At 46.7% G+C, this 20,596-nt stretch overlaps 1 protein-coding gene across 1 annotated transcript; it reads right to left on the bottom strand.

Annotated features, from left to right (window-relative positions):
• Positions 1-4,415: 4,415 nt before the first annotated feature.
• Positions 4,416-6,188, bottom strand: LOC138784224 (piggyBac transposable element-derived protein 4-like). Its single transcript, XM_069959730.1, has 2 exons — positions 5,344-6,188; positions 4,416-5,118 (listed from the first exon to the last, which is right to left on the bottom strand). Exons 1-2 carry the CDS (start codon positions 6,186-6,188, stop codon positions 4,416-4,418), a joined length of 1,548 nt encoding a protein of 515 aa, XP_069815831.1.
• Between the last annotated feature and the right edge of the window lie 14,408 nt (positions 6,189-20,596).

Below are 20,596 nucleotides of genomic sequence, written 5' to 3'. Positions count from 1 at the left end.
AATGTGCCGTGAAAATGAAAAATTTTATATTTTTAACTAAAATGTTAGTCTAGCCTCACATTTTTCATTTTCACAAGGGGTTAAAACAGAAAAAAAACTGCTAGACATGTAGAGCAATTCCCCCCGAGTACGGAAATACCCCACATGTGGACGTGAAATGCCAAGTGGGCGCTAGGAAAGCCTCCAAAGGGAAGGAGCGCTGTTTGGATTTTGGAAGCTGGATTTGGCCAGATTGGAGGACGGAGGCCATGTTGCCTTTACAAAGGCCCAGTGCTGCCAAAACAGTAGAAACCCCCCACAAGTGACACCATTATGGAAACTACACCCCTCAAGGAACGCAACAAGGGGTATAGTGAGCTTATGGACCCCACTGGTGACCGGTACAAATGTGGAACAATGTGCCGTGAAAATGAAAAATTTTATATTTTTAACTAAAATGTTAGTCTAGCCTCACATTTTTCATTTTCACAAGGGGTTAAAACAGAAAAAAACCTGCTAGACATGTAGAGCAATTCCCCCCGAGTACGGAAATACCCCACATGTGGACGTGAAATGCCAAGTGGGCGCTAGGAAAGCCTCCAAAGGGAAGGAGCGCCGTTTGGATTTTGGAAGCTGGATTTGGCCAGATTGGAGGACGGAGGCCATGTTGCCTTTACAAAGGCCCAGTGCTGCCAAAACAGTAGAAACCCCCCACAAGTGACACCATTATGGAAACTACACCCCTCAAGGAACGCAACAAGGGGTATAGTGAGCTTATGGACCCCACTGGTGACCGGTACAAATGTGGAACAATGTGCCGTGAAAATGAAAAATTTTATATTTTTAACTAAAATGTTAGTCTAGCCTCACATTTTTCATTTTCACAAGGGGTTAAAACAGAAAAAAACCTGCTAGACATGTAGAGCAATTCCCCCCGAGTACGGAAATACCCCACATGTGGACGTGAAATGCCAAGTGGGCGCTAGGAAAGCCTCCAAAGGGAAGGAGCGCCGTTTGGATTTTGGAAGCTGGATTTGGCCAGATTGGAGGACGGAGGCCATGTTGCCTTTACAAAGGCCCAGTGCTGCCAAAACAGTAGAAACCCCCCACAAGTGACACCATTATGGAAACTACACCCCTCAAGGAACGTAACAAGGGGTGTAGTGAGCATATGGACCCTATTGGTGGCAGGCACAATCTGCTAAGAAAATGAAAAATTACTTTTTTTTGACCAAAAAGTTAGTCTAGCCTCAAATTTTTCATTTTCACAAGGGGTTAAAACAGAAAAAAACCTGCTAGACATGTAGAGCAATTCCCCCCGAGTACGGAAATACCCCACATGTGGACGTGAAATGCCAAGTGGGCGCTAGGAAAGCCTCCAAAGGGAAGGAGCGCCGTTTGGATTTTGGAAGCTGGATTTGGCCAGATTGGAGGACGGAGGCCATGTTGCCTTTACAAAGGCCCAGTGCTGCCAAAACAGTAGAAACCCCCCACAAGTGACACCATTATGGAAACTACACCCCTCAAGGAACGTAACAAGGGGTGTAGTGAGCATATGGACCCTATTGGTGGCAGGCACAATCTGCTAAGAAAATGAAAAATTACTTTTTTTTGACCAAAAAGTTAGTCTAGCCTCAAATTTTTCATTTACACAAGGGGTTAAAAAAGAAAAAAACCTGCTAGACATGTAGAGCATTTCCCCACGAGTACGGAAATACCCCACATGTGGACGTGAAATGCCAAGTGGGCGCTAGGAAAGCCTCCAAAGGGAAGGAGCGCCGTTTGGATTTTGGAAGCTGGATTTGGCCAGATTGGAGGACGGAGGCCATGTTGTCTTTACAAAGGCCCAGTGCTGCCAAAACAGTAGAAACCCCCCACAAGTGACACCATTATGGAAACTACACCCCTCAAGGAACGTAACAAGGGGTATAGTTAGTATATGGACCCCACTGGTGGCAGGCACAATATGGGACAATGGGTTGTAAAAATTAAAAAATGAATTTTTTCATTTTCACAGCACATTGTTCCACCTATGTGCCTTCCACCAGTGGGGTCCATATGCTCACTACACCCCTTTTTAGATTCCTTGAGGGGTGTACTTTCCATAATGGGGTCACTTGTGGGTATTTTCACTGTTTTGGCAGCACAGGCGCTTTGTAAAGTCAACATGGTGTCCGTCCTTTATTTTCGCCAAATCAAGCTTCCAAAACGGTGCTCCTTCCCTTTGGAGGCTTTCCTTGCGCCCGCTTGGCACTTTAAGTCCACATGTGAGGTATTTCCATACTCGGGGGCAAATTCTCTACATGTTTAGGGGGTATTTTTTTCTTCTAACCCCTTGTGAAAATGAAAGATTCTAAGCTTGACCAACATTTTAGTATAAAAAATTAAATTTTTTAGACTAAAAGGTTGGTCTAGCCTGGAATCTTCCATTTTCTCAAGGGGTTAAAAGTGGGGTGGATGGGGAATGAGCAGAGCAATTTCCGCCGAAGGGGGAAATACCCCACAAGTGGACATACATTACTAAGTGGACACAGGACAAGCCTCCAAAAGGACAGAGTGCCCTCTTGAGGCCGGAAAGGATCATTGAAGCCATGTTAAATTAACAAAGCCCCCAGGTTACCAAGACAGTAGATATGCCCCACAAGTGACCCCATTATGGAAACTACACCCCTCAAGGAATTTAACAAGGGGTGTAGTGAGCATATGGACCCCACTTGTGGGGGGTATCCACTTTGCATATAGGTGTGGAAATGAATTGCTATGTGGGCACAGGACAAGCCTCCAAAAGGACAGAGTGCCCTTTTGAGGCCGGAATGCCCTTTTGAGCCCTCATGCTACACGGACCTCACTGGTGACCGGCACATAGGTAGGGTTAAAAGAGAAAAATAAATTAGACATGCACGGAGTTGGCTGACAGTTGCAGACATTCTCAGGAAAATAAATAGAAAAATGCCCAAGCAAAAGGACGCCATTACAGAAACTACACCACCCAAGAAATGTATTTAGGAGGTGTAGGGTGCAAAAGCATTTCAAAAATTTATTTTCCTGGACTGAATGTGCTGCAGTAGTTGAAAATTAGAAATGCCAATTTTCACACTGCTCAACTGTAAGGCCAGTATGACTCTCCACGTCGGCATTTGATGCCGTCATGGAAAGTCTGCCCTCCACTAAAGGGCCAGTTCACACTGAGTAAACACGGCGTTATTCCGTGGCGGACCTCTCCGCCGTGCTCAGTGTGCTGCTGTAAGTGATTGAGAGGGTGCTCGCTGGTCCGCTCCCTGTCCTCTCCGCTCAAACTAGCGTGCGTCCTCTCATTCACTTACAGCAGCACACTGAGCACAGTGGGATTTACACCGTGTTTACTCATTGTGAACTGGCCCTAAGGGTGCGTTCACACCGAGCAAAAACGTTGGAATTCCACCTGCCCCAGTGTAAACCAGTGTGTCTATGGGAGGGCTTGCACGCCTCCGCTCAAAGAACTGACATGTAAATTCTTTGAGCGGAGACGCGCGAGCCCTCCCATACTAACACTGTTTGAGACTGAGACAAGTGGAGCTCTGCTTTGGAATTCCCCCGATTTTGCTCAGTGTGATCATGCCCTAATTATGCCGTGTATGTTCCTTCTAGAAAAAAAAAATCTAAATCTGGCTCTAATTATAAGCCTGCAAATACAATGGGCCTTGGGAGCCCATGTGTATTTGAGGTCTAAATTAGGAGATAGGCACGGCATTGGCTGACAGTTGAAACATAGAAGCTCAACTGTCAGGCCAGTATGACTTTCCACATCGGCATGTGATGCCGACATGGAAAGTCTGCCCTCCACTAATTATGCCGTGTATGGGTCTATTTACACAGAAAGATTATCTGACAGATTATGTGCCAAAGATTTGAAGCCAAAGCCAGGAATGGATTTGAAAGTGGAGAAATCTCAGACTTTCCTTTACGACCTGATCTCTGTTTATAGTCTGTTTCCAAAGCTGGATCAGAGATCAGGTCATAAAGGAAAGCCTGAGATTTCTCCTCTTTCAAATCCATTCCTGGCGTTGGCTTCAAATCTTTGGCAGATAATCTTTCCGTGTAAATGGACCCTATGTACCCTATATAAAAATAAAATAAAATAAAAATAAACCCTACATGTGGCCAGTAGAGATGAGCGAACTGTTCGGACTTTTGGTCCGATGGCATCGGCGCTCTCTCGTAATGCCTGTGTTCCTGGCTGCATATTTGCGCTCCCGGGAATATGTGGCCAGTATATTCCAGGGAATCCATGTTGAATTCCCTGGAATATCCTGCCCGCATATTCGCGGGAGCGCAACTATGCAGCCGGGATCACAGGCATTACGAGAGAGCGACCAAAAGTCCAACGGTCCGCTCATCTCTAGTGACCAGTGACCAGAAGTAGAAAGGACAAATTTGGGAATTTTGAAGATTGGCAATTAATACTCCATGGACGTATGGTACGTCTTGAAGCATTCTTTTATACAGAGGCCAGGTTTATCAGGACATGTATCACACTGAAAACACGTGTCCTTTCTAAACCCCCTTTTGTAGCACACGCGACACCTTTTCTGGCTTTTGCCCTTCTTGCCAGTGTGAGGGACTTCGCCAGGAAAGTGCTGCCCTGGCACGATACGGGGACCTCCAGTTGCAGCTGCAGAAGTACTAGGCCCTCCTCCTTCTCCTCCACAAAAAATCAGGGCCTTGACAACTGCCTCCTGAAACTGGAGGTATTTCCCAGGGTGGCCGGCACAACGGTAAAGTACAAACGCGTTGTACATTGCCGTTTGGACCATGTGCACGGCTAACTTTTTGTACCAGATGTTTGTTTTCCGCAGAGCACTATATGGCTTTAGGACTTGATCTGAAAGATCAACTCCTCCCATATACCGATTGTAGTCCAAAATACAATCGGGTTTGAGTGCTACTGCGGTGGTACCGCGGACAGGGACAGGGGTCGTGCCAGGACCATGGATAGTAGTCAAAATAAGGACATCGCGTTTGTCCTTATATTTGACTAATACCAGGTTGTCGCTACAATGGGCCTTGAAGACACCCCGTCGCAGTACTTCTGCCACAGGAGATCTTGGGAGGCCTCTCTGATTTTTCCTCACAGTGCCGCAAGCTACAGTAGCTCGGGTACTGAGGGATTTGAAAAGAGGGAGACTGGTATAAAAGTTATCCACGTAGAGGTGGTAACCTTTATCCAGTAGTGGGAACATCAGTTCCCACACAAGCTTCCCACTAACTCCCAGAGTGGGGGGACATTCTGGAGGTTGGATGTGGGTGTCCCTCCCTTCATAAACTCTAAATCTGTGAGTGTACCCTGAGGTACTCTCACAGAGTTTGTAGAGTTTGATGCCGTACCTTGCCCTCTTACTTGGAAGGTACTGGCGAAATTGGACTCTCCCCTTGAAGCTGACAAGGGATTCGTCAATGGAGATATATTTCCCTGGGATATATACCTCCGAAAATTTGGCCGCAAGATGATCAATGACCGGCCTAATTTTGTATAGGCGGTCGTAAGAGGGATCATCTCGGGGGGGGCACCTTGCATTATCGTTGTAATGCAGGAATTTGAGGATGGCCTCAAAGCGATGCCTTGTCATGGCCATCCGGTGTATTGGAGTGTTATATAAAATATCCACACTCCAATACTGCCTAATTCGGGGTTTTTTAACTAGCCCCATGTGCAGCAGAAGACCCCAAAATGTGGTCATTTCTGCTGCATCAACTGGGGTCCAGCTGTGGGATCCCGAAAAAAAAGAGGAGACGGGGTGCTGAGCCAGAAACTGCTGGGCGTACAAATTAGTTTGCACGACCATCAGACTTATCAGTTCATCACTGAAAAAGAGCTTAAAAAAGTCTATTTCAGTGAAGCCTGAGGGGTCAAATTGGATTCCCGATTGTCCCACAAAATCGGGAATCTGTGGCTCAAAATTGGGGGGGACTGGGGTCCAGATGGGCTCACTTGTATGGGGGGCTGGGGTGGAGATGGGGTCACTGGGGTGGAGATCGGGGGAGGCTGCCCGAGGCGTTCGCCTTGGACGCCTTCGGCGCCTTGGGGGTTCATCATCGCTACATGATGAAGAGGAGGAGGAGGAGGTCGAAACGAGGAAAGTAGGATCTTCCTCTTCTCCCTCACTGGCTGTATCGGTGTCAGAGGCAATAAGAGCATATGCCTCTTCAGCCGAATACACACGATGGGACATTTTTGTAAGATTTAGATATGGGGGGGTTATGTAAATCAGTAAAATTTATTTATGTGTAGTGTGTGTGTTTTTTACACTTACACTTTTCAAGGGAAAAAAAAACTGTGCCCACTTGTTGCTGATCAGTGAATAGTCACTGATCAGAACAAGAGAGACAGGGGGGATGGCAGAGGGGTGGGCAGGTGAGGGGGTGGGTGGCGGAGGAACTGTCTGAGTGGGCAAAGAGAGTCAGGGGGGAGAAGCTGGCACAGGGGTGGGCAGGTGAGGTGGCCAGGTGAGGGGGAGGGTGGCAGAGGAACGGTCTGAGTGGGCAAAGTGACTCAGGGGGGAGAGGCTGGTACAGGGGTGGGTCGGTGAGGTGGGCAGGTGAGGTCTGAGGGGGCAAAGAGAGGCAGAGGGACTGGGCAGCACGGACGCAAAAAAAGGGGGAAAAAAGTATTTGTTAGAGAAAAAAAGGGGCACACTTGTTGCTGATCAGTGATTAGTCACTGATCAGAACAAGAGAAACGGGGCGGTGGGTGGGGGTTGGAGGAACAAAGAGGCAAGGGTGGAGGATGGCACAGGGGTGGGCAGGTGAGGTGGGGGGGAACTGTCTGAGGAGGCAAAGAGGGGCAGAGAGGATGGCACAGGGGTGGGCAGGTGGAGGATGGCACAGGGGTGGGCAGGTGGAGGATGGCACAGGGGTGGGCAGGTGAGGCTGGTGGAGGAACGGTCTGAGGGGTCAAAAAGAGGCAGGGGGAGGCTGGCACAGGGGTGGGAAAGTGAGGTGGGCAGATGAGGGGGCGGTGCGGAGGAACGATCTGAGGGGGGCAAAGAGAGGCAGGGGGACCGCTAGCAGCACAGAGGATGCTGCTAGCAGGATCTCCCTGCACACACTATGCCACCGACGGATGCGACAGCACGGGCAGCACGGAGTGGCGCAGGGGAAAACAAAAAAAGAAAACTTGTGCCCACTTGTTGCTGATCAGTGATGAGTCACTGATCAGAACAAGAGAGACAGGAGCAGCAGCAGCAGTAGAACTACTGCTGCTGCACAGTCACAAATTTCAGGAGATCAGCCAGGCAGCACACAGTGGGCACTGCTGGCTGATCACCCTGCACTATGCCACCAACGAGGCTGGCACAGATGGGGGGGGAGCACAAGAACAGTGGGAGGGCACAGGGGAGAAGGAGAGGATGACAGGGGGGGAGAAGAGGATGACAGGGGGGGGAGAAGAGGAGGAAGACAAGGGGGAGAAGAGGAGGAAGACAGAGGAGGAAGGGGGGCAGTAGCTGATGGGAAGAGGGGGGGAAGATGGCACAGGGGGGAATGGGACAGGGGGGCAGATGGCACAGCGGCGGATCTCACAGGGGGGCGGATGGCACAGGGGCGGATCTCACAGGGGGGCGGATGGCACAGGGGCGGATCTCACAGGGGGGCGGATGGCACAGGGGAGTGATGGCACAGGGGGGCGATGGCACAGGGGGGGGGCGATGGCACAGGGGGGGGGCGATGACGGGGCACAACGGGGCAGCAGCGGGCAACTCACAAACACCCTCTCTGCTCGGCGATCCTGACGAAAAGGAGGGCGAGCAGGGAGGGATCAATATTTTGAAACGCCCGCCTCGCCCGTGATTGGCCAGTTACTGGCAAACGGCCAATCCGGGTGATCGGGGGGCGGGGGTCACGTGGTACACGCGGGGGTCACGTGGTCCGGCATAACCGTGATTGGTGCTGTCTCTGAGCACCAATCACGGTGTTCTAACGTCATACCGGCCCACAATGCACCGGTATTGCTGTGATTGGCTGCCCTTAATTGGCCAGCCAATCACAGCGATCGTGATGGCGTGGGGGACGCGATTCCGCGGCTGCAGGTGAGTAAAAGGTCGCTGCTGAAAGGATCAGCAGCGATCTTTACTTTATATGTTTTTATTAACCCCCTGCAGCGCGGAATGCCCATGACGTAACGTTACGTCATGGGTCGTCTGGGGACAGACTTCCATGACGTAACGTTACGTCCAGGGTCGTCTAGGGGTTAACATTTATCTTTTTTGTTGTTTTTATTTTGAGCAAAAATATTTGAGTGTTTTTGAAAAATAAAGTTACCAAACTGACCATAATAACTATCAACCCACCTGTAGTGCAAAATGATTTCAATGCAGAGAAAACGACAAGCCTTATCTTCCAGCACAACACAGGGTTGAGTTTTAGGCTATGTTCACACGAGGCACAGACAACAATGGCCCCTGTATTTATGTCAAACGACGGCCGTTGTTGCATTAAAAATAGGATTGAAAACAATGCACGAAGGATGGAAATAGTTGACGTGTCAATTATTTCAACGGCCATGGTTCAATACGTTGTGTTTTGCATTGGCTTCAATACAAGCTATTTTACTATGAAAAGAACGGACGTTGTGTGAACATAGCCTTACATTGAAGAGACCCAAGTGATGGTCCCGGCACCCTTGTTGGACGGCATTTTCCCTGACTGGGGGGAAAATGCCTGTCCCAGCAGATGGACTTTCCGCTCAGCCAATCAGTGACTGTAGTGGTGTCCCACCCCAGTCACTGACTGGCTGAGCGGCCAGTCCATCATGATGTGTCAGCACTGAAGTCTCAAGCCCTGTCCTGCCAATTACCGTGGGCACGGGGAGAGGTAAGTTGGTACTCATCAAATTCCCTCCTGCCAGCTGTCAAATATTAAAAATGGATGGTGGCCCAGTCTTGGTTTGTCCGAGTCCCTTTACAAATAGGCAACCCATCCCATCCAACCCTGCGGAGGAGCTGAATTGTTTATGATTTGGCCAAAAAATGGTTTTAAATAGTCTGAGAAAACCTGTGACTGGGGCAAAGCTATAGGGGTGCAAAGTTGGGACAAAGACCCCTCTGACACACAGTAGTGTAAATTAGTAGTAGGGTGACCCTTTAACAGATTTCGCATTGGAATACAGGGGTAGTCTTAAGCAGGATTGACGAATTGCTCGGGTTTGACAATGCACTCAAAACCTGAACGCATTTGACTCCTGGCGGAGATATTAGATGCTGCCCTAAGGTGGCCATAAAAACATGTATACAGCCTATGGCCTATGGCTATATCCATGTTTCCAGGACTCCCTAGGGCGCCATCCACTTTCTCCAGCTGCCGAAAGTTAAATACTGAGCATTCAGTTTCGGAGAACGATGCCAAACCAAAACAGTTTGGCAAGTCCGCCCAACCCTATCCAGGAGCTACCTGGTTTACCTCTGATCAGAAGAGATGAAACCCAAGATGCCCCATTTGCCCCTTGAGGGACAGTCAAGAGGCCTCTATACACACTAGATTTTGGGCAGGCTCCAACTATTTTGGTGAAATCCACTGATATTAATCTTAGAAACAGAGGTCATCACCAAGCAGCCATTATTCTCACCAACTACGTAAAATATTTTTCCCAAGTAGTTCCACCACTTTGATGACCGTTCCATTATAATTCTATAGATGTTCCTCGTCGTAGAGATGTCCGGTTGTGACACGCTAAGTTTCTATACACAGAAATATTCTATTCTTAAACCACAGGCTCCCATCACATCGGCATTCTGTATGCTGGATACCCAGACACCTTATGACTTGTGAAACCCATAAATCTTCAAGAAGTCTCGAATGAGTCAACAGTAAAGGAAGGAAATCTCTCTCCTATGAAGGTTTTATGGCCAATTTGTGTTCACGATGACTGTACAAGTGTTAAAGGTTTGAGACAAGGTTAATAGAGAACACTTAGGAAACATACAGACAGAAAGGGCTTCGTCAGTCTCTATGTTTCCTGAATAAAGGGTCATGGAGTACACCTTAAGCTGTGTTCACACTATCGGCTGTCCCGTCACTTATGTCCATTATGTCAGTGGAATCTGACACTAGTTTTATCCTCTGACGTTGTTAAGCAGGAACTAGAGGGTCATATAGAGGCAAGTCTACTTATCCTATGGACAGTCACGGTCTATCACACCGATATCGACCGGTAAGCAGCAATTATTGAAGGTGGAGAGGCCCCTTCAGATGGACGACTGTTCCTTTAGTAGTAGACTCAGGTTTGGTTAGTAAAGGTCTTTATGATGTTCTCTTCAAGGAGATTTATTATGTCTTTGGTCCCACCACACTCAGCCTCTCTATCTGGAGTAGAGCTAATTTGCATATGTTTTTCCCATAGAGCATTGCCAGAAAGAAAGTCTCTATACACAACTGGGTCTCTTCAATGAGAATCAGTACTCACTTGAGCTAAGTCTAAGGAAGCTCTCTAGCCATCCAGTACTTTGTTCTGTATTGATGAGGGACACTTTACCACCATATCCAGTGGCCATCAAGTACTTTGAATATTGTTGAATAATCTGTTTGTAGTCTGTTGTCATGTAAATTTACAGAACTGCGTGTGAGCTGTATACACAACTGTTGAGCGAGCACTTAAATGCTAGAGTGCGCGTTACTCAAGTCAAGAATTTTTCAATGCTCAAGTGCTCGACTCTAATAACGAACCCCATTGAAATCAATGGAAGACACAAGCATTTAATCAGGTGGCTCCAGGGTGCTTGGTTAACCTATTCTATTTTTTCTCATTTTTGTATATTCCATCCTTTCAAGGGATGTTTATACAAAATATTTTAAAAAATTTAAGCAAAAAAATGTAACAGGTCTTGGCCAGACACATTAGAACTCTGGCGGTATGCCGATACTGTCAGTGTTCTAATGTGTCTTGCAAAAACCTATAACATTTTGTCGTTCTCATTTTTGTACATTTCGTTTAAACATCCCTTGAAGGGACAAAAATTATAAAGAAAAAATGGAATAGGTATAACAGACCGCCAAACGGTCTTCAGTCAGTTATTGGTGTATGGCCCCATTTCCCCGACCACCATGAGGTACTTGGTTTAGCATCAAGCTTGATCGAGCACCCTGTTGCCCAATCGAGCACTATGCTCAACCAAGCATACTTGCTCAACACTAGTATACACAAAATGGTAAGAAATTTTTAATCAAGACTATAGGTGGCATTTAAAATGTGGCGCAGAGGGTCTAGATGGGAATTGATAAATTCACAAATGCTTGTTTTTTCAATACTTTATTTGCATCTCATCCGTCTGCTCCACTCACATCAGAGGGTCGGAGACGTTTCCGGGGGTGCGGCCGCATGCAGAGGGGGCATGGCCTCTGTGTGCACTGCATTTAATGTTTTCCTGGTGGAAAAATGCTAGTGACATCTACTCCAGCTTTAAGATGGTAGATTTCACCATGATCGGGCGAGCGGTTGGGGAAATGGGGGTTGCTAAATTGAAAGTTTAGCAGGAATTGGGGGGATGGGTTGGGTGTGATGGGTGGTGTGAGCACTTAAGGGGGGCGTGCGCCATTTCAGATTCACCTCAGGCTGGCAGAAAATTTAGGGTCCAATGGCGGCTTGATTAATAATGTAAACGAGCAATGATCTGCTAGATCGGCCTATTACACAGCTCGATTATCGTTTAACAAGGGCTGCATGGACATCGTTAGAGATGTCCGTGCAGCCCTTGCCCTAAACTGTAAACTGGATCTTCTCCTTCCCTCTGCTTGCTTCCCGGCAGCTTATAACAGTTTATTCACTCATTAGCCGCTGGCCGTGCGTCGCTATTACTCGTAGCTATTACACGTAGCAATGCGCGCCCAGCGATTTTAGGTCTGGACCTAAAGAAACGATCAGACGATGATCATTTTATCGGCTGATCATTGTCTCTATTACATGGAGCGATAATCGGCATGTAATAGGGCCCTTAGTATCGGTCCTGACTGGAGCTTGCCAAGGTGGGCACAGGCTTTAGATGTAGGACGGAGCCGGGTGACTTCCACAATGTACAGTATTTGCTTGTTTCGCAACACAAGAAATTCCTCTTTGTGATGTCATAATGAAATGCATTGTGCTGTTCCTTCTAAACCGTGAAGAAATCTGAGTCTCTTCTTTCCATGGAGTTCTCAGCCACTGTGCTGAACGATGCGACAAGTCCGGGCGGTGAAGAACAAGCCGTAACAGCGTGTAAGGGATCTGTCTTTAATCAGTCCGGCTTTTCTCTTTGATCCGACGTCTTATCTCCTATCTGATTGTTGTAATAAAGTGACTGAAAGGGGAAGTTACGATAAAACGAGGGCTATGGGGGAACGAAACAACCTCAACTCCCACCAAAAATGCAAACACTTGATTTAATGGAGACAATGATCAATGGGGGATGACAGGAGCCAGAACAGGAGCTGTGGGGCCAGGATGGGAAAGTATCAGCCCCAGCCATGTATAATGTAATACTGGAATACCCTGTTAGTACAGCTACTGAACAGAACACAATGGGGGAGATTTATCAAACATGGAGTAAAGTGAAACTGGCTCAGTTGCCCCTAGCAACCAATCAGATTCCACTTTTCATTTTCTAAAGAGTCTGTGAGGAATGAAAGGTGGAATCTGATTGGTTGCTAGGGGCGACTGAGCCAGTTTCACTTTACTCCATGTTTGATAAATCTCCCCCTATATACACAGAAGGATATCAGCAATGATACCGCCACACTATGACTGTTATCACTACTGCTACACACCATATAAGTGATTACAGCACAGTAACATTTTCCCAGATCGGAGTTGATCACTTTCCCTCCATCTGGCTCCGCTTCAGATGCCAACCATCTTAATCGTTGCACTTTCACACCACCCTCCTTACCTTTTTCTGCACCTACAGAGCTCCAAACAGTAGAAATACCCCACTGGTGTCCAGCATAGTAAAATGGGGAGGTCGGTGGGTTGGGGCATGGTCGAGGTGCTTCAGTAGGTAGACAAGTCTCCGCGCAGTATGTAGTATCCTCCATTAGGTAGGTGCCCAGTCCATAGTTTCCCCAGTGTATGTAGGTCCCCAGTCGGTAGTTTCCCCAGTGTATGTAGGTCCCCAGTCGGTAGTTTCCCCATTGTGTGTAGGTGCCCAGTAGGTAGTTTCCCCAGTGTATCATTGCTCCCAGTAGGTAGTTTTCTCTAGTATGTGTGCTCCTGGTAAATAGCTTTAACAAGTATATATATATATATATATATATATATATATATATATATATATGTGCCCCCAGGAGCTCATTTCCCTAGTATTTAGGTCCCTCAATAGATAGTTTTCCTCAGGGTATATGTGCCCCCAGCCAGTAGCTTCCCCCAGTATATAGATTCCCCAGTAGGTAGTTTTCCTCAGGGTATATGTGCCCCCAGCCAGTAGCTTCCCCCAGTATATAGATTCCCCAGTAGGTAGTTTTTCTCAGGGTATATGTGCCCCAGAAGGTAGGTTTCGGTCCCTCGAGTATATAGGTGCCCCAGTAGGTACTTTTCCCAATTATATAGATGTGCCCTGTAGGTACCTAGTAAATGCAGGGCACCTAGTACATAGGTGCCACTTTAGGTAAGACCCCAATATATATGTGCTACCTGTAGGTTGGACTCCAGTACATAGATGATTCCTGTAGGTAGGGCTGCAGTATATAGCTGCTCCCTGTAGGTAGGACCCTAGTATATAGGTGCTCCATGTAGCTAGGACCCCAGTATATAGGTGCTTCCTGTAGGTAGGACCCCAGTATATAGGTGCTCCCTGTAGGTAGGACCCCAGTATATAGGTGCTCCCTGTAGGTAGGACCCCAGTATATAGGTGCTCCCTGTAAGTAGGACCCCAGTATATAGGTGCTCCCTGTAGGTAGGACTCCAGTATATAGGTGCTCCCTGTAGGTAGGACCCCAGTATATAGGTGCTCCCTGTAGGTAGGACCCCAGTATATAGATGTTTCCTGTAGGTAGGACCCCAGTATATAGGTGCTCCCTGTAAGTAGGACCCCAGTATATAGGTGCTCCCTGTAGGTAGGACCCCAGTATATAGGTGCTCCCTGTAGCTAGGACACCAGTATATAGGTGCTCCCTGTAGGTAGGTCCCCAGTATATAGGTGCTCCCTGTAGCTAGGACCCCAGTATATAGGTGCTCCCTGTAGCTAGGACCCCAGTATATAGGTGATCCCTGTAGCTAGGACCCCAGTATATAGGTGATCCCTGTAGCTAGGACCCCAGTATATAGGTGCTCCCTGTAGCTAGGACCCCAATATATAGGTGCTCCCTGTCGCTAGGACCCCAGTATATAGGTGCTCCCTGTAGCTAGGACCCCAGTATATAGGTGATCCCTGTAGCTAGGACCCCAGTATATAGGTGCTCCCTGTAGGTAAGGCTTCAGTAAATGGTATTTTGTTGATCAACCTGGTGCAGTCTGCATAGGAGCTGCATACACAAAACGACAGCGGATTACTAATAGATCCTACTTTAAATCAATTGCTATAAACCTATACGGCCGTCACCTCTTCATCCCAGTGAATTCACGTGAACCCTTCCCCGCACCGCCGGGTCTCCTTCCAGCACGCCTCGAAATTGGACTCACCAGCCCAGACGTAAACAGCCCCGGAGAGAGAAGGAATCAATTAATCTTGTTCTCTAGGAAATAGAGAAAATCCCGGCCGCCCCGGACTCTATTTTAATAGACTATTTCCATCTCCCGTAATAACAAACATCTTTATTACAGTCATTACCGGAAAAAAGCAAAAAAGCTCGGCAGACGATTCCTCCAAGCGGTAAGTAACCTGTAACAAGGTAAGCACCTCCGCAAAATTCTCCATACTCTTCACAGCAAGGAAGCCATTTTACATTTTAATCTGCGCTATAATCATCCGAGACGCGGAAAATTACATTTTCTAAAAAAAAAAAAAAATTCTCTCATCCAGGTCCCCGACAAGCCGTAATAGTAACACTACCCCCCCCCCCCCCCGCCCCAACACCCTCACAGGATAAGAAGACGGTTTGCTATAATTAAGCATGGCTGGTTCCCATGAATATAGATATTAAGGCCACTCGGTGGATAAAGCTCTCGAGGAGGAGGGCGATTCCTTGTAATAAGAGACGTAACCCTTGGATTTCATTTCTCTCCCGCTGATAGTATACATCAGCAAAATCTTGGCCAAAATATGCAACTTAAGCCCGGACCGCTGAGGGAACAAACGTTAGGAAGGGGGGGATTATCCAAATATAATATAATATTGTCATTGTGGGCCACCGTATGGATATTTTTTGGCAAGGCGTCCCGTAAGCTTGGGATGACAGAGCCTTTCACGAGTGACAGATGAAAATATGGAGCTTAAATACCTCCTGACAGACGAGAGAGGACAAAAACAATATGGCTGCCGGCTTAGGAGACCTAATTGGAGGCGCCCCCCCCCCCTCCTCCGTGGGCGTTCTGTAGATGTGTCTTCTCTAGTGTTACACGGTGACAGTTTTGTCAACTTCCTATATCTATATAATGGGGGGTGGGGGGGTAGGAATAAGGAAAGGGCCCCCGGTCGGTACCAGGTTAAATTCCATATGTTTCCTGGACGGACAAGTTTTCTCGACAGTAAAAAATTGACAATTTGTCCATTGTCTACTGATGGTTAACTGGGTGATTAAGAGCGGCTAATCCTCCGGACGGGACTTTGATGGGAATTAAGAGTCGACATCTACTTTTAGTCGGTGATTCCTGTCGGTGAATTATATAAATAGAGAAGACATTTTTTTTTTATTTTTTTGTTTGTTTAATTTGAAATTTGGACATAAAAATATTCACCTGATAGTAGAGGAGCGTTCACACATTCAGGTTTTTTTTAATATGCAATTATTGAATATATAGCCGGGAACAGATCATAAACGGAGGACACATTTAAAGGGAAAACTGAAAGTTTTCAAATGACTTTGTAGTCAATATCTGCCATTAAAGGGGAACTCCAGTGTTTTTCTTTCAAACCAACTGGTGGCAGAAAGTTAGAGAGATTTGTAATTTACTTCTATCAAAAAATCTAAAGTCTTCCATTACTTATCAGCTGCTGTATGTCCTGCATGAAGTGGTGTATTCTCTCCACATTCTGACACAGTGCTCACTGCTGCCCCCTCTGTCCATTTAGCATTAACAAATCCCCATAGAAAACCTCTCTTGCTCTGGACAGTTCCTGACACGGACAGAGGTGGCAGCAGAGAGCACTGTGTCAGATCGGAAAGAATACACCAATTCAAACCAATTGATTTAAAAGAAAACATTTTTCGCTGGATAACCCCTTTAACACATCATCAATGGTTCGGAAAATCTGTCATTATAGTGATTATGTTTTACATAATTTTCTACTGATCACTAATTGGCTATTCTCCAATGCTGCGTTTACTCGGAACGATTATCGTTTGAATTTTCGCAATAATGATCGCATTTGAGTGATAATCGTTCTGTTTAAACACAGCAAGCGATCAAGCGATGAGCGAAAAATCATTCATTTTGATCTTTTAACATGTTTTTAAATCGTCGTTCATCGTTCGCTAAAAATTCGCAGATCGCTTCGTGTTAACAGTCTTTAACTCTACTTGAGGTATTGTGGGCCCCCAGCGTCCAGGAAGTGACATCACCATGTTATCCAGGAAGTGACATCACCATGTTATCCAGGAAGTGATATCACCATTTTATCCAGGAAGTAACATCACCATGTTATCCAGGAAGTGACATCACCATGTTATCCAGGAAGTGACATCCCCCTGTTATCCAGGAAGTGACATCACCATGTCATCCAGGAAGTGACATCACCATGTTATCCAGGAAGTGACATCACCATGTTATCCAGGAAGTGACATCACCATGTTATCCAGGAAGGGACATCCCCCTGTTATCCAGGAAGTAAAGCCTTGATGCAGTAGTAAGTGCAGGGAAAAAAGCACTTTATAAGCATTTCCTGTAATAAGTGTATATCGGTGATTTGTATAACTTTTGGGAGTCAATACAATACTTTAATAAAAATTTTCGCCGGACTTCTCCTTTAAATGCAGAGCCTTGAGGTTTGGAGAACGTTGCCTAACCTGATCAGTTTGGCAGGTCCGCTCACCACGACTCCCCGACAATAGCAGCTGCTCATCTCTCCTTTAATAACATCTATAACTCAAGACATAAAATGAAGATATTCTACGTTTTTTTCACTTTCCGGAACAAATCGATGACTTGTCAGTGACTCATACTTTGCTTTCTCATCATCATCAAAGAAGAAGAAAAAGCTGATGACACTTCACTGGCAGAAGGAGGGGACGTAAACCCGACCTCCTTGCGGTTGTGTGCTCGTGCTCTTAATCATGGCTGGCACCTGTACTGCCGGCCTATGTGTCAGCATGCTATAACATGGGCTTTGAAGGTATCTACAGCTAATCGTATGTCATGCATTCTAGTACAGTAAGAAAAGGTAAGAAAAAATATTTGATTGGATTGACCGATCCAGTGTTACATTTGTTCAGCAGATGCCAGACTGTAGGACTAGTGGTGGACGGACTTGCCAAACTATTCAGGTTCGCCAACGCTCTCCGAACCCGAACACTCAGCATTTTAGTTTTAGGTGTACGTCACCCCTTTTAAAGGGATTATCCAGTTTCAACATTTTGTCATAAGGGTCCTCTAACGAGGAGTTGATCATATTCAATCAATGGTGATCAATCAATCAGATATCATCTTTTGAGAAGCAACCAATCTTCCAGTACTTATCATCTGCTGTACGTCCTGCGAGAAGTGATGTATTCTTTCCAGTCTGACACAGTGCTCTCTGCTGCCACCTCTGTCCGTGTCAGGAACTGTCCAGAGCAGTAGCAAATCCCAATAGATAGAAAACCTCTCCTGCTCTGGACAGTTCCTGACATGGACAGAGGTGGCAGCAGAGAGCACTGCGTCAGACTGGAGAGAATACACCACTTCCTGCAGGACATACAGTAGCTGATAAGTACTTGAAGATTGGAGATTTTTAAATAGAAGTAAATTGCAAATCTATATAACTTTCTGATGTCAGTCCATTTAAAGGAAAAAGTGCAGGAGAATCCCTTTAAGATCTATGAGAAAACTTGTTTATATTTATTAGGATTTTTTAAAGTTTCATTTTGAAATATTTTTAACACATTCATGTTTTCTATATAGAAGGATAAAAGTCTGGATCCCCCCCATGCCGCTGCTCAGTGCCCCTGTATAAGATATCAGGCTGGAGCAATAAAAGCGATGACAAGTCATTTCTTTAGCAGCGCCTCCAGGCCAGGATGAGCACGGAAACCCGCCTGACGGAGAAACCGAGCCGCCTGTGATCTGAGCTGCTCCCCGGCTCCTCCTGGCTCTACTGAAAGATCTGCAGGAGAGGAAAGGCATGAAGGAAGAGTGTGTGAAGTCTGCGAGGCGCCACCATGGAGCTGCTGCCTCGGGTGGAAGAGCCAGTTCAAGCTCGCCCCAATAAAAGATACCGCCAAATCCCAAACTGGTTCAGGATGGGAGAGAACTCCCTTATGTGCAGCCAAAAATCAACCAAATAATTTTTTTTGTTGTTTGCATAAAAAATTTTTTTGTTGAGTTTTGGCAATTTCAGGGCAATTGGCGAGATAGGAAGATCTGTGATCAAACATAATCTCCATGCAGGGGGCTACATTATCTGCTACAGACCCTCTCAGTGCGATGATGGTAACAATGCTGTGACCTCATGGTGAGGCCATGTCTGCGCCCCATAGGAGATAATGTAACCCGGATCTCAAACGCTTTATTATTAGGAGGCCGGACCGCTCAGGTGCATAGTGTTTTATTCCAATAATTTGGCAAATTGGATTATTTGTAGTCTGGATGCTGGATTATCAGAATGTTAGTGTACTGTAAAAAAAAAAGAAGATCCATATGGGATAAAGGGTTGTATAAGCTTAAAGAGTCACTGTCGTATTTTTTTTTTTTGCAGAAATCAATAGTCCAGGCGATTTTAAGAAACGTTGTAATTGGGTTTATTAGCCAAATCTGCCATTATCTGCATGTAAAAAGCCTTTTCCCAGGTCCCCCCCCTCTTTCCTCTTTTTCATCCACTCTGAAAAATCTGAAAATTGTGACTTGTTGCAGGAGACGTCCCCTGTCTGTTCTAGGGAGAGGGGAGGGGGGAGGAGGAAGGAGGGAGTTAGCCGGCAGCAGAAAGCAGATAACAGAGGATTACAGGCACAGAGCTGGGTGACAGCTGTAATCTGAGCTCAGACAGGTCACTGGTGATGGTCAGAACAGATAACGGGTGAGGGATTTGTAGATTAACTCTTTGTTGTCCTGTTTTGGTCTTTTCTTTAGCTCTCTCCATAGGAGAACAATGAAGACAGGGGGGAGAGCTTCAAACTGCTTTTTCATGATAAAAATGCATTTTTCGGATAATAAACCCAATTACAAAGTTTCTTAAAATCGCCTGGACTATTGATTTCTGCAAAAAAAAAATTCACGACAGTGACACTTTAACCTCTTAAGGACCCATGACGTACCGGCACGTCATGGATCACTGTCACTTAAGGACCCATGACGTGCCGGTACGTCATCCCTTTAAACGGGCGCCGCGGCCGGCCGGGTCCCGATCGGGGGAGATAGCCTGCTATAATACATAGCAGGCCATCTCTCCCTGTCGGCATGGAGGGTTGTTAACCCCCCCCATGCCGACGATCGCCGCTATTGGCTGATAAGCCCATAGCGGCGATCGGAACCTTTCCGGGCCATCGGTGGCCCGATGACCCGGAAAAAAATGGCGGTCGGTGCTGTCCGAGGACGGCACCGACCGCCATTACTGTAAAAAGTAATGGTGGTCACGGTACCACCGTCCCGATCGCCGTGAACGGCCGGCCAGCCGGCCGGCCGTTCACGGCGATCAAAGTCCCCACAAGTAATAAATACCTGCTCCGGACCCCTCAGCTAGGTAGCTGAGGGGTCCGGAGCAGGTATTTGTACATTACTCACCTGTCCCGGGGTCCTGATCGGCGTCTTCCGGGTTCCCGGCGTCCACTTCCTCTTGTCGGGACTTCGGCTTCTTCCGTGAGTCCCGATCGGCTGTTTCCGGCTCCAGCGTCGTCTATTTTCGTATTTTTCCGGCTCCAGCGTCGTCTATTTTCGGATCTTGCGCTCTGCTGCCCCCTAGCGGCTGATAAGTGTAATACACGTATCAGCCACTACAGGGATGTTCAGAATGTAGTAAAAAAAAAAAATTTTTTCCCAATTTTTTTTTTTTCTATTTTCCGCACCCTATCGCCGCTGAGTGTTGATCAGCATCGCACGAAAGTGCGCTGCTAATCAGCAACTCCACCTTTTTGGCGTAGGGTGTTTTTTTTTTATATCCTACTGCCACGGTCTGCTTATAAGTGCCGAACATAAGTGCGGCATTCATCAGCAACACCATTTTTGGCGTAGGTTTTTTTTGTATACTTACTGTAAAAAACACGTAAAAAAACACTACATTACACCACACTACATTGAATAAAGTTTTACACTACACCACTACATACCCCATATACCAATCCCCATATAAAGATGGCCCCCAGGGTGTTTTCGGTGTCGGACGCATACATTATT

The sequence above is a fragment of the Dendropsophus ebraccatus genome, chromosome 2 (assembly GCF_027789765.1).
Source record: "Dendropsophus ebraccatus isolate aDenEbr1 chromosome 2, aDenEbr1.pat, whole genome shotgun sequence".
NCBI classification, from domain to species: domain Eukaryota; kingdom Metazoa; phylum Chordata; class Amphibia; order Anura; family Hylidae; genus Dendropsophus; species Dendropsophus ebraccatus.
The sequence above is the reverse complement of the archived record's forward strand: the minus strand, read 5'-3'. Positions and strand labels throughout refer to the sequence as shown.